We start from the raw sequence: 15,376 nt of genomic DNA, 5'->3' as shown, positions 1-15,376 counted from the left end.
ATTCGTTCTTATATGATCTATTGTCTTAATCGTTGAGGCGAGGTTTAATGTTTTTTTAGTATTACTTGTTACATTTTTCCATCTATTCAACCTAATCAGAGGATGATCTATCTTTTTTCTGCTTTTGTAGATTAAATTTCTTATACATAAGGATTGACATTGCGTTTCAGGGTCAATAAAATTCAATCCACCTTGCGTGGCGTCAAAATACAACTGATCTCGATGAACTCTGAACATTGTATGATGACTCCACAGAAATTGTCCTGTAATCATTTTAATTTCTACTATTTGCTTGTTATTTGGCGGAATTACCTAGGCTATGTAGCATAGTAGATAATAAGAAGGTATTTGAAAGAATAACTTTTTCCAATAAATTTAACTTACGTTACGAAAATAAGTGAATGGAAAACTTTATGCTATTTATCAGTTTCCTAAAGTTGATTTCAACCATTTCTATCTATGAAATTGTGACCAACGAACCTAAAATTCTCAATTCTTTGCATTCCGCCACCATTTGTGGCCCAATATTACAATTGTTGAACCTAAGATATCCAGATTTTTTAAAATTCAGATTTATTCTAGCGCTAATGGAGTAATCACTAATAATCTTCAAAACGGTATCGAATTCATCATTGTTTCTAATTACAATTGTCAAGTCGTCAGCGAATGATCTTATTTTGATGAACCGAGTATGAATTAAAATACCTCTCAACGCGGCATAAATTTGCCTTATTAAAGGCTCAATATACATCACAAAAAGTGTCATGGATAGTGGACACCCTTGTCGCACCGATCTATCTATCTTTATATCATTGGTTAAGTAGCCATTCACTAAAATTTTCGAAGAAGCACTGGGATAAAACTTTCGTATAATTGTGATAACTTGATCTGGCAAACCAAACTTAAGAATTTTCCACAAACGATCGTGATTAACAACATCAAAAGCTTTTTCTAAGTCTAGACTCAGTAATGCAAATTTCATTATTTTAAATTGCTGCACTTTGTCACTAAAGTACATATCACAAAGTTTTCCATTGGTACCATCGAGTTATCCAAAAAACCGTTGAACAATCGTAGAAGTTCTTGTTTCACTAAATCAAAATGAAGCATGTAAAATTCGTAGGTAATTCTATCTGGACCGGGAGATTTCTTTTTCGTCGCATTTTTATTGTTTTCAATAGCTCTTCTTCACTGATTCGTTCTATCATTTTTCCTCTCGTGACAGGATCAAAGGACTTCTTCACATAGTTCAAAGCAGCGCAATCACAATTGAATTTTCTCTAAACAAGCTTTGGTAATGGTCAAATACTGTTTTTTCCAGTTTACTTTGATTTGTAATCATTCCATTACTTTCTTTCAATGTTAATGAATTTGGGTTCAACTTCCGTTTATTTAATTTTGATACATGATAAAGTCCAAGTTTTTCATTCTCCATCAAGGATATTGACTGTAAACGTCTAGCATAGATTTGTCAATCTGTCTTCTTCAATTTCCAAAATTTTTGCCTTCACAATACTTATTTCTTCACCGCTTCTTTGCCTGTCGCTTTACTGTTTCATCTTCGTATTCCACACGTCCTTCATGCACCTAATCGCATCATTAAACTCGAACGCTTTTTGTTTATAAAATTGTTTAATCTTTCGTTTCACATCATATGACCACCATTCACTGAAACTATCACTGAATTTTCTTCTCTCTTTCAATTTTAAATATTCATTCCTAAACTGATCCTGAACGATTGGATCATTTAACAAATGATCGTTTATCTTCCAGTACCCCCGACCAAACACTATAGAACGTTGATCTGCTGATATTCTGTACTGCACTACTACGGCATGGTGGTCTGAGAAAGCGACAGGAATTGTAACACATTTGGTTATATTTGAGCTAAACTTCTTTGATACATAGTAAGCTCTGTGTTGTGAACCAGAGTGACCGTACACATTCACTAAATTTAAACCATCTACCGAAACAGATATAATACGTTCCCCCAGGTCCATCAATAAATGGTTGTGTTCCAAAGTCCTCCGTTCCAGAATTGCAGTACCGTTATTAGTCATTCCAATATTCACAAAGGCTTCATGAGTTTGTATGAATGAAAAATCATCGAAATGAACCTCTTGTAGAAATGCAACGTCAATGTCATTCTTCACCAGGAATTCTTTCAACATCATTTTCTTCGCAATAGCGTTTATGTTGATCGTCGCAATTATACGAATAAATTTCATTACAACTACTTGTATCTCACTTTACTTTACTTTCATAAGAAATAACCAACACTTTCACACCAAACACGTGATTCGAACCATGTGTATGAGAACATAACCTCAACTTGCGTCAACTGTCTATTTACTACAGCTACAGTTACGATCGGATACAAACTTGACCATTTTCCCTTCAATGTTCTGCGGCTTGGAACCGCTTACCACTGCCGAATAGCTTGGTAATTCAAGCGGTGCCGATGGCTGCTCTACTTCTCGTCTCTCGGCATTCTCTTGTGTCAGCATGTCGGAACTTCCTCTTCTTAGTTGTTTTATCGTACTGTTTTCCAAACGCGATGCAACAGATTTGTTACCTTTCTGCGGACAATTGACCTTCATATGACCTTCCTCCTTACATCGGAAGCATTTCTGCTTCAGTCCTTCATAATAGACTAGACTCTCCCCTTCCTATTACGGATATGGAGTATAGCTGGAACTTTTTTTTTACGGTAAACATATTCCGACCCAGATCTGCTGGAAATTTTTCTCTAACCATTCGCTTCACAATTCCGTACTTACTCAGCGCAACAGAAATTTCAGAGTCTGGAATCTCAGGCGGCAAATCAATAATGCGCACATATTTAGTGATATTTCCTGCGACGATCATTTTGATCTCAACTCTTTCGCCTTTGGAATAGTGAAAGATGTGAATTTCCGAGTTTTGGGTCAGAGCACACAAACACATCTATCTTCCGATATCTTGTATGTTGTTTCAATTGTGTCCAAATCTGCATCGAGATCTTTCACAAATCTCGTCACTTCCACCAAGGATGATGCTATTGCTCCCATAGGGAACCGGAAAGCCAGAGTTTTCTTTACGAGTCCGTCATCCATTGTAACACTTCCCTTAGAGAAGAAAAAGGAAAAAACAGCCACCAAGTGGCTAAGCCGATGATACGCTTATGGTTTGAAACAATGTGATTCAGAGATTTGAAAGCACGTCCTCACACAACGAGATCAAATCGACAACTGCATATTAATAACCTTTTTTGAATTAGTTGACGATTCCTATCTTTGTTTACTTTTTTTTGGTTAGTCTCATTCTCATATAAGGATCGACTGATATCGTTATCATTATAAAGATCCGAAACATGATTTTAAAAATCTCACTTAAACTTGGCCCATATTTGCTATGCGGTGTAGACAATACACCTTCTTCATTTACCAGTTTTTTTTGGCTTGGATTGCCTTATATTTATTAACGCCAAATTCTTCTTCCATTTTTTGCAAGGATCAAGACTTAGGCAAAATCGTTAAACTTCTAACTTTTTCTGACCTTGTGTGTAGAAATTTCTCTTTGAGCTGATTGATAACTCATCAAACTCTTTTGCCTTTTGTTTATAGCTCGACTCTTCGTCTTCTTCATGTGAAAAAGAAAAAGAGAGAATATCTTTAGAAATTTCTTTGAATTTTTGCTCGGGGAAGCTAGTTACCCAATTTTTTGTCTATATCGGTGAAACGTTAATACCGGCGACTCCCTTGTTTAATAGCTCAATGTTGTACGCTCGGAAATACTCTGGTATATTGCTGTTTTGGGAATCTTGCGAAGATGCTGGAACGACTGAAATTGTTGATGGAACTTCTTCTAAAGTATTTCCTACTGCTATCGGTTCATCTACATCTGGTTAGAAGGTTGATCTCCTGTATTGTTCTGCCCATACTGAGGGCTGCACTGCTTCGGTTTGGACGAGTATAGAGATAAACGGCATGATCCGAAAATGTTTAAAGATGTATCTAAAAGTCATCCCATTAACTTAAGTTTCTCCATCACCGACACGGTTAAGATACGTCTTCTTCTTCTTCTTCAATGGCACTAACGTTCCTAGAGGAACTTCGCCGTCTCAACGTAGTATTACTTGCGTCATTTTTATTAGTACTTAGTTGAGATTTCTATGCCAAATAACACGCCTTGAATGCATTCTGAGTGGCAAGATCTAGAATACGCGTGATCACAGTGCAAGTCGGAGGAAATTTCTTTGAAGAAAAATTCCCCCGATCAGAACGGGAATCGAACCCGAACACCCGGTATGTTAGTTATGACGCTAACCACTCGGCCACGGGAGCACAAGATACGTGTTCCAGATGAATATTTCTTATCATTTTTCGGAAACGGTCTACAACACGAGAAAATTTAGTTGCAGTCCATTGTGGTATACTGTTATTCACACTATGAGGAAGATTGTTAGACTGATGAGCGATGTTTGAATTTGAGTAACTTTATATACATATACAGAGGTACCTTAAAGATACCAGGTACAGATATTCAGGCACAATCCAATAGCGTCTGGTTGAATCCACGATGTGTATTTGTTCTGTTGGGATTTCAATTCTACTTTGAAAACTGTTCATGTTTTGATTGTGCAACATGAATAATATGTTAAAAGTTTGTATTAGGATGAAAAAAAGATATTTTCAATATCGCAACGTTTTGTATTAACCCATATGTCTTCAAATATTTTTCAACGTGACTCCTAAACATATATTTTTACCATAATGATGTATTTAGAAAAGTTGTTGGAAATTATAAGCAAATTCATAAATTTTCGTGAATATGACGGTATAACCCGACAAACATATTAAAAGGGCCTATTTATTATAAAAAAGACAATAAACATCTCGAGAATGGCTACATTTAGAAGAAGATCTTGGAATTTCTCATAATGCGTCTATTTCATATGAAAAAAATTAAAAAAACATTAAAGATTCATAATTTAGATATTGCAAATTAAAGTTTTTTGTCGTAAATAAGAAAAGAGTAATATTTTTTTCTCAGCGTATATTTTTTTCACGTTTGCACATCAATACTCTAAAACTCTTTCTAGGAGACTATTTCGGTACGACTCATATTGTTTTAAGATTATCAACAATTTCTCTAATTAAAATCTATTCGCCCAATTGAAAAATTACACTTTAGTCAAAATATTCCCAATTTCTGTGGAAAGGTCATATTTCCTTCAACCCAAACGGAATACAAACTTTCATTCGAATCAAAAATACATGTTTTTAAAATATGCATTTTAGGACGATTTCATTTGGAATTGTTCTTAAGTTACATAGATTTTAAAAAAATGTTTAAAAGTTTCGTCATTTCCAGAAGACAGTCTAATGCTTAAAAAATTACGTATTCAAAAATGCTTGATAATTTAATATATGGAGATGACCGGCGACAAAGATTAAATGAATTCTCAGATGGTGCTGCCTACTTCTCATTTAAAATCTGATGACATACATTTATCATTTTACTAGAAATGAAAACATGACAGCCTTACCATAGAATAGGTAATCCCTCACGACCAAATGCTATATACTAGTTGTGTCTTACCTGATCCACAGAACCATAATGACGTCTCGAGAACACCCCTCTTCGCGAAATTAACTCTGTGGCTGATGTGCTGGAATGAAGCAGGAAATAAGAAACAGGATGAAAACAAAAATTAGCTTCTATAGCAGGATCTGTGGGTGTTCGGCGAGCGATGGAGGTGAAAAATGAGTCGGAATGGAAACAAACTCTTGTTTCCAAGATGAATGAAATGTTTCATGTGGTGCTTTTTGTCCACGCTCGGTACTAGCATTACTCACTTCCGGGAAACGGAAACGATTATTTGTTTTGCAGTTTAATCGCTTATCCAGAAAGCGTAATTAAAAACGGAATTATCCAAATTCTTCTCAGAATCGGTGTCATTATGTGTACACGATAAACGGAATATAATTACAGGAACTTTTCTCCAAGCAGTCGATCTCGACTTTTTTTTCTAGAATTTAATATCTACTATGCTTGGTCGATTGCCTTCGCTGTCTCTAGCAATATTGAAGGGTAACTTGTCTTCATCGTTAGTTTTTTCCCATGAAACAATGTTCGATTCCGTTTCCGACATGCGACCTTCGCAACTAAAATATTAATTTCCGAACAGGGAATCGAGAAAAGTATTACAGTTGAAAAAGTTTTTTTTGCTATTGCGATCCTTCATATACGTTATAATCAAAAAAGCATTGAAGCACGTTATGTATGACAAAGCGTTGTTGTTCTGTTGCATTGAACGGACAAAATCTTAATCGCGATTGAACGTTAATGTTTTCTTCAGAATGGAGTGACTCAATGAATTGATATTTTTCACGGTTTTTTAATAGCCGCTCTGAAAGCATCTGAAATTTTTATAGCGCTACCTTATTTGGAAAACTTTCACTGCGCTAGGGTTCTAGAATATATTATTCCTGAAATGTTCAAGCATGATATATTCTAGCAATTTCTGAAGCGCTGTAATAACTGTTTGAAGTTCTTTTTTCATCAGATTTGCAAGAAAAATTAATCATTTATTTTAATTTGCTGTCTTTCTTTGCGTTTGTAAAATAAGGTATAGTAAACATAAATCCATTATTCTTGAATGAATTTAAATACTGTAGTTGGCTCAAGTAGAATGACCCGGTTCAGTTCAATTATACACCATCTTTTTCAATACCACAAGGACAGTCGTTTTTCACTAGCGTATTTTTTTCCAACAAAATCTGTCGCCAGAAACAGAAATGGTAACAGGAATTTTTTGATGTTAGTCCCAGACGAGAAGAAGGTCCAAAACAGGCTCCTGGCTAAAGCGTATTTTTCTTTCCTTGGGTCGATTTTTCATCGTACTAGTAGAATACTGAGTGAGAAATAACAAAGCTGTGTGGAAGCTGGATTTTTAGTACGAAATGTTATCAACAATTGGCCGGATTGGAACCGACGAAATCAAACTTGCGCGTAATTGGTTATTGCAACATTCATAAACACCGTTCGCCTGTATCTCACAACTGGATAGATCGAACAAAAACAGAAAAATATGTATTTTAGTGAGAAATGTCACCCTTCCAACGAGCATATATATCTGTAATTGGTTGATCGATACTGTACGAGATAACAATCCCTAGCGTGGTGTGTGAGTCTGAGGAAAAACTACAAAAAAACTTGGATGAACCATTTCCATTCCTGCCATTTCTCTGAATCGCACTCGTTTCAAACCGATTCGGTTTACCAGGTATGCAAATTGAAATTGTCCGGTTTTGAAGAAACCATATAATTTTAACGAGAACCTCAAAATATTTTTATTCGATGTAATCTCCGCTTGATTCTACACACATCGACCATCTCTACAGCAAATTGTGGATTCCTTTCCAATAAAACATTATTTGTATTGATGAAAACCATTCACCGACTCATTTTTCGACTTCTTTATATTCTAGTGCACCCGTGGTCGAGTGGTTAGCGTCTCACATTATCATGCCGGGTGTTCGGGTTCGATTCCCGTTCTGGCCGGGGGATTTTTCGTCAGAGAAATTTCCTTCGACTTGCACTGTGGTCACGCGTATTCTAGAGCTTGCCCCTCGGAATACATTCAAGGCGTGTTATTTGGCTTAAGAAATCTCAAATAAGTATTAATAAATGACGCTAGTTAACGCATACGTTGAGACGGCAAAAGTTCCACAGGGAACGTTAACGCCATTCAAGAAGAAGATATTCGGTGAAGTGCTGATCTGCGAGTGCATGCCCCATTAAAACAAAAAGGCGATAATCTGATGGATCTAGGTCTGAGAAATCCGCAATTTTTTGCGCTTAGGGTTTTCGTTAGAAATTTATGTTTCGTCACCAGTGACATTCTGATGCCGTTGAAGAAGCATTTCACAAATGGTTTTGCGATGCTCCTTATGCCTTTCGCTTAATTTGTGTGGCACCCCTTTTCCGACATTCTGGATATTTTCTATGGTCTTCATAACATGGCCAATTACTGTTTTAGAACACACTGAGTGTTTCAGTTTTTGTTGTGTTTGGTTGGGTCTGCATCCAACAACTTCTGCAATATTCGTCTTCCAAACGTTTCGCTGCACCAGGATGTGCGAATTCGCTCGATCGCTCGTACACCGTACTCGTACACCTGGCATTCGAACAGTTTTTTGCACTGCGTAAACTCGGTATGCGCCAACGCAGATGTTCTACGTTGTTTCAATGATGTTCTGCGTCTACAAGTACTTTATTTTAAATTAGGAGAAAGTCGGGAAAGATGGACAGGGTGGGAAAGATGGACACCTCCACTTTGTCAAACTTCTATAAGACCACCCAGATTCTATTTCGTTGTAACACAAACAGTTAGAAATTCAACAAGATACATTCATACATTGTTGAACGCTTAGAATAAAGTATATCAAACGTCAATTTCGTTCAAAAGGGTTGTTTGTTTATTTATTGTGCTAACTAGCTGACCCGACAAACTTCGTCCCGCCCAAAATTTGTTTTTTGTTATCAATACCTTCAAACATTCACGTTTTATTACTAAGCACAAGTTCATGGGTTCAATCGCAGAACTGTTCATTGATTGATCTTCTGATCGACCCCGTTGAATTTACCTTTTACTATAAAATTCCTAGTACTTCTACCAAAAACCCCCTGCCCATCAGAGAGAGGGGAGGAGTGTCTATTTACCATATAAATGTTTCGTGACCCCTAGAACCGCCACATGCCAAATTCGGCACCAATTGCTTGATTAGTTTTCGAGTTATACATACATTTGTGTTTCATTTGTATGGGAGACCCCCCTCCCCCCCTTTAGAGAGGTAGGAGAAGTGTCGATTCACCATAGAAACGTTTCGTGCCCCGTAAAACCTCCACATGCCAAACACTGCTCAATTTGCTTGATTTGTTCTCGAGTAATGCAGAAATTCGAGTTTCATTTGTATGGCAGCCCCTCCTAAGTATCTAACCAGCTTAGAATCATTTATTGCACCCTAAAACCTCCACATGCCGAATTTCATTTCATTTTCTATATTAGTTCTCGAGTAATACAGAAATTTGTGTGTCATTTGTATGGCAGCCCCCCCCTTAGAGAGGAGGAAGGAGTGGCTAACCACCATAGAAACATTTATTGCACCCTAAAACCTCCACATGCCAAATTTCGTTTCATTTGCTTTATCAATTCTAGAGTAATAATGTTTCATTTGTATGGCAGCCCCCCCCTTAGAGAGGGGGGAGGAGTGTCTAACCACCATAGAAACATATATTGCACCCTAAAACCTCCACATGTAACATTCCGTTTCATTTACTTAATTAATTCTCGAGTAATATAGAAATTTGTGTTCCATTTGTATGGCAGCCCCTCCTTAGAGAGGGGGAGGGGTCTCAAACTATCCCGAAAACCTTCTCCGGCCCCAAAAACCCCTACATACCAATTTTCATGTCGATCGGTTCAGTAGTTTCCGAGTCTATAAGAATCAGACAGACAGGCAGACAGACAGACAACAGTATTATCAATGAAAAATTCAAAACGATCGGCTGATTTACATGTCAATAATTGGCAACCTTGCCATTTCGACTAATAACCTTGAAAATTCGTGTTGGAATACTATTTACCAAATTCAACTGAACGGATTTCTCGGTATTTTTCCATTTTTCGGAAATTGCGACCTTGACCTCGTCAATCGTGGTGTACCGTTTTCCCTCAGTGTAAATTCTGCGTACAAGGATACAACCCCCCCCCCTAAGATTTTCAACAGGATTCAAGTCTGGAGAGCGAGCCGGCTAGTCCAAAAAAAATTAAGTTTTTGGTCCTTATTCCATTGCTAAGTTTACTTGCTGATATGAGTAGTAGCATTTTTGGCTGGTATGTGAATTTTTTGTGACAATATCCACGCAAAAACGGTAGGAGAGAGAATTCCAGAACATTTGTGTTATTCTAGAATGATGTGAAAGCTGTCTTGAGCTTTCCGGTTGCATAGAATCCCGCCCAAATCATGCATGAGCCTCCGAAGAACTTTATGTTATGGTATATAACAAAATGTATCCTTTTGGAAACATTCTTGGTCACAACATATTAGGCTGTCAAAAAAGTCCTGCGGTATTTTTTTTTGAATTTTCATTTGTTCATAAAATTAGTTACAATCATCTGTTTTAAGTCAAATATGCGCCGTTTTGTTCGATGACTTGTTCCCAACGAGATGCCAACTTCATAATACCCCTATTATAGAAGCTCGCTTCCTTATTGGCAAAAAACTCGGATAGCCAATTTTCACAGGCCTCTTTTGTGGCTAACCTCTGACTACCTAGCTCGTTCGCCATGGACAGAAACAGGTGGTAGTCACTTGGTGCAAGGTCCGGACTATACGGCGGATGCAAAAGAACCTCCCATCCGAGCTCCCGGAGCTTCTGGCGCGTCACCAAAGAAGTGTGTGGCCTGGCGTTGTCCTGATGGAAGACAATGCGGCCTCTGTTTATCAAAGATGGCCTCTTCTTCATGAGTGCTACCTTCAAGCGGTCCAGTTGTTGGCAGTACAGGTCCGAATTGAGCGTTTGGCTATAGGCAAGCAGCTCATAATAGATTATTCCTTGACAATCCCACCAAGCACACAGCAGAACCTTCCTGGCCGTTAATGAGGGCTTGGCCACCGTCTGAGCCGCTTCAGCGGGCTTCGACCACGACCGTTTGCGCTTCACGTTGTCGTAAATGACCCACTTTTCATCGCCAGTGACCATCCGCTTCAGAAACGGGTCGATTTTGTTGCGATTCAGCAGCGATTCACATGCGTCGATACGGTCAAAGATGTTTTTTGTGTCAACGTGTGTGGCACCCATACATCGAGCTTCTTTGTGAATCCAAGCTTCTTCAAATGGTTAATAACGGTTTGATGACTTATCCCCAGCTCTTGGCCGATGCTACGGCTGCTACTATGCCGGTCTTTCTCGGCTAATTCAGCGATTTTGTCGTAATTTTCGACGACAGGTCTTCCGGAGCGTGGCGCATCTTCGACGACCTCTACACCAGAACGAAAACGTTGAAACCATCGTTGTGCGGTGGAAATGGAAACTGTATCGGGTCCATAAACTGCACAAATTTTATTGGAGGCTTGAGATGCATTTTTGCCTTTGTCATAGTAGTACTGTAAAATATGTCGGATTTTCTCTTTATTTTGCTCCATATTTGCGACACTATAACTCACGAACGACTTAACCAAACAAAACACTGTCAAAGACTATATTATAGCGCGCAAAAATACCTTTCCAACAAGCTATAGTATGACTCGATACAATGAATACAACTAGAACTACGCGCTTACAACGACACCTCGCGGAAATGCCGCAGGACTTTTTTGATAGCCTAATATCATGTCCCACTGTCGGTTCATGAGAGCTTTGGCAAAACTCAGACGTCTTCCGATGTGAGATGGTGTACGATGAGGAGCTTTAACCTTTTAAACCCTCTTTATGTGAGGATTTTTTACCCAGATTTTACGAATTGTCACCCGAGTGGTTGAGAAGTAGAAAAATGCCATACAAATGAAACACAAATTTCTTCATTACTCTAGAATTATTCAAGCAAATGAAACTAAATTAGGCATATTGAGGTTTTAGGGTACAATAAATGTTTCTATGGTAACGGGAAATGGATTTTAATGTGATGAAACGCACTCCTATATATTCTTCTATCTATACAAAAAAAAAGGACTGCCAGATGTGTTGATAAAAGCAGAACTCGAGGAAGGAATTGTCCGATTTAGGGCTGTCTTTATTATATCATATTTTCTGTATAAAACATTTATTCCTAAACGGAGAAACAAGTGGTTTGCAAGTGGTTGAAAAATCTGAACGAGAATTGTGTCTGAAAATAATCTGATATTATAATGATGAGTTTTGTTAGAAATACTAGGAATTGGATAGTAAAAAGTCAATTCAACGAATAGAAGATCAATCAATGAACAGTTCTGCGATTGGACCCATGAACTTGCTCATAGTAATAAAACGATCATGTTTGAAGGTATTGATAACAAAAAACAAATTTTGGGTGGGACGAAATTTGCCGGGTCAGCTAGTTGTAAATAAAAACAAAAAAAAGTAATTTACAAAGAGAAGCTCGATGTAGATTTTCGTCTGCAGGAAATAAGGTGCTCATTGTTATTGTGTAATTTTCTGAGGTATTTTTCGTCACGTAAGTGTTTTACAGATGTCAACCAACGAACATGGAAAAAGAAACTGGAATATTTAACTTATGTGAGAACATGGTTTGGGAAACAGATTTCAAAAAAAAAGTTCAAAGGGTGTTCTAGTGTAGAGGCACTAATTTTGGATGTTTTTTCGAGCTCTGAGCAAATAAAACAAAGAATATTTTTAGTATTCATCATTTCTTTATTTGTTTGTTTTTCTTTTAACAATAGAACCATAACTAAAAAAATATTCATAATTAGAATAGTTACAAGCTAGCCAAGTGAGATTTATTTATCAATTATTAAAATTTAAAAAAAAATATTGGTTCGTGCGATAGAGAGATGTATAAAGATTTAATCACATCAAATTTGAAATAAATCGTCTCAGTAGAATTTGAGATATCGTGCACGCCAGTTTGGATAAAATAGTTTCGAGAAGAACGCCGTACTAGAGTCCTTTATAAGTATATTCTTAAATGGCTAAATTTCAGAAAAATTAACCATCTGAACAGGTTGATCAAACTGATTTCAATTGTCAATCAGTGTAAAATATTTGGCTTCCGTCCAAACTTCCAATCAGTGTATGGGCTCCTTAAAATATAAGTTTCATGGTACTTATTTTAAGTATAGTATAGTATTGTTGCACCCAAAATTAAACCTCTAAACGACATCTAGTACCGGTTTAGTACCAATGGGGAACATCTATTGCCTCCATTTACCGAGTCTTATTGTCATCAAAATCACAATTTTCCATTAGCCAACTAACCGACGACTGACAGGCGTTGTTGCATAGACCAAAAAAAAGGGTACAGAGACTAAAATCTGAACACTGAAAGTAACTTACATCACGCTGGACGCTCGCCGTTGCAGCACCCGCAGTGCTCCGATGTCCCGGTGGGGTGCCCGAGGCGGCGGTGTGAACAAGCTCTGACTACGGTCACGAACTGGATCCGTCTCCCGGTATGACCGGAAGATTGCAGCCATTTTCAGATTGAAACACAGCATGATAATGATTGACGGACGCTGCCGTTCCCGCTGACTGTTACGTCGGGAGGCAATCGTAATGGGCGACGGCTTTCCACTGTTTCTCCACTTTTTTTCTTGTTTCCACTTTTCGGTCAGGCCTGGATGGACCCAAGCCACAAGCGCTCTCACCAGAAAGCGGTGCCGAGTGGGGCTAGCAGAGCACTTAATCCCTCTTTTTCCCAACTAACTAGAGGCTAACACAAACCATGTTGATCGGTTGGTATGCTATTCTACGCGACATGGAAGGTAATAATATTTGCACAATCAATGTTATTTCGGAAAATAATCACAGTCGCTTCCATCCCAACGATTAACTACTCCGAGGACGAGTCGATATCAGCAGATTTCGTATCGTATATCTTTGAGGAAAGATATGAGTGATATTCCATTTCCTTTTTCTGCACAAGCACTCCGCCTACTCTGAACCTCCTCTATCCCATTTGCGTCGCTTCCATTGTGTACGCAAATCTTTGGAAAACTAAGTGCAGTATACGAAAATTCCACCCGTAATTCATATCTGCTTTCATAATCTTCAATGCAGTAGAGCAGGGATCTCATCTAGCATTGGAATGCGCGGAAAGCGTAGTCAATGACACCGAGGTACAATAGGCTTTGCCATATCGACAGTTCTGATAACCTCTCACGTGGCATCTAGCATCTCTCGAGGACTTGATTGGCACTGTAAACAGCATTAAGATCGTGCCAACCGCGATTCCCTCCCACTACCATGCACACCAGCAGCTGCTAGCAAGGATGTACAAACCGATCCCATCTATAGATTGTTGCATCACATGCAAAAGCATACCTGTGGAATATAAGTGAAGCAATATTGCGGAAATTTATATTACATCCATGGCTGCGACAACGTGTTTGCGGTCGTTTGTCAGCATGCGAGGAAACTTGGAAGTCTGCTCCGATGACGGTGGTTGCAGGTGAAATTGACGTAATCACAATGTTTTAAGAAGATTGATATTCATTCATAGAAATCTCATATCATATGATGTGCTTATATAGCACACAGTTGTTGAAATTTAAAGTGAATCCACCTACACGGATAAGTTTCTCTCATGAAAACTCACTCCCACGACGAAGGATAAACGTTAAGGTTATCCAAACAAATCAGGCGTCTCGGTTGTTCTTCGTTTAGTAATCCCCATCTTTAACATTAATTCTAATGGCTTCGTGCGATTCTCATATCTTCCTAAAACAGCTTGTACTGACGAGATAAATATTTGTTGCTATACTCTGTGATCATCAGAGAGTGAATCCTTGCTTCGACTGTTTCACAAAAAAATACTCATATAAAAAAATGGACCAACGGTTACAACCTAACGAAACACAACAGCAATTCACAAATTTTCTTTTCTTGGAAGGCCACAACGGATCTTGAGGCTCGTCGCACAAGCGTCTCATAAAATGTTTACAGACTATGGGCCTGATTCTCGAATACACTTCACGGTGGAAACGAAATAAACGGCACGCCATTGAACTACGTTTTACGAGTTAGTGAAGTGTCGAAGATGATAATGAGTTTTCAGGCAGAATGAGCACTTTTCAAATAAAAAATCATTAATGAAAATTAACTTCTTCGTATCAAACTGGTATTCAATGTGAGTGGAAAACTTTGTTTTCTTCATATGATATAATAATTCCATATAAAAATTTCATCTGAAGATAATTTGATATTATAATGATAAGTTTAGTGGGAAACTAATCTCGTATCCAGATGTCGACACCGTACCGTTGTCATCGCGGCAACGTTTCATACCGTTTCCACCGTGAAGTGTATTCGAAGTGTATTCGAGAATCAGGCCCTACGTTTTACGGGTTAGTGAAGTGTCGAAGATAATGATGAGTTTTCAGGCAGAATGAGTACTATTCAAATAAAAAATCATTAATGAAAATTAACTTCTTCGTATCAAACTGGTATTCAATGTGAGTGGAAAACTTTGTTTTCTTCATGTGATATAATAATCTCATACAAAAATTTAATGCGTTTCATACCGTTTCTACCGTGAAGTGTATTCGTAGTGTATTCGAGAATCAGGCCCTATGTGTGCTGAAAATTACGACCGATATGAATAGTGGCCTTCATGCAAATGGCGATTCAGGCTTACAATCGTATGTAGATGAAAGGTATAAAAATGCGTCCT

General features: G+C 38.0%; 1 protein-coding gene across 10 annotated transcripts in view; it reads right to left on the bottom strand.

Annotated features, from left to right (window-relative positions):
- The window catches only part of LOC129779904 (GTPase-activating Rap/Ran-GAP domain-like protein 3), a 310,243-nt gene that overhangs the window by 71,340 nt on the left and 223,527 nt on the right, over positions 1-15,376 (bottom strand). For 9 of the 10 annotated variants that reach the window (XM_055787678.1, XM_055787676.1, XM_055787671.1 and 6 more), the window contains one exon: positions 5,584-5,653. Coding sequence is in view for 8 of the 10 variants with exons in the window: in XM_055787676.1 (XP_055643651.1) it covers positions 5,584-5,653 (70 nt within the window). In the remaining 2 variants the exon portion in view is untranslated. Of the gene's footprint in view, positions 1-5,583; positions 5,654-13,041; positions 13,454-15,376 lie in introns of all 10 variants that reach the window. The other variant, XM_055787672.1, reaches the window with a different exon arrangement.

This window comes from Toxorhynchites rutilus, chromosome 3, assembly GCF_029784135.1.
Source record: "Toxorhynchites rutilus septentrionalis strain SRP chromosome 3, ASM2978413v1, whole genome shotgun sequence".
Lineage (NCBI taxonomy): Eukaryota > Metazoa > Arthropoda > Insecta > Diptera > Culicidae > Toxorhynchites > Toxorhynchites rutilus.
The sequence above is the reverse complement of the archived record's forward strand: the minus strand, read 5'-3'. Positions and strand labels throughout refer to the sequence as shown.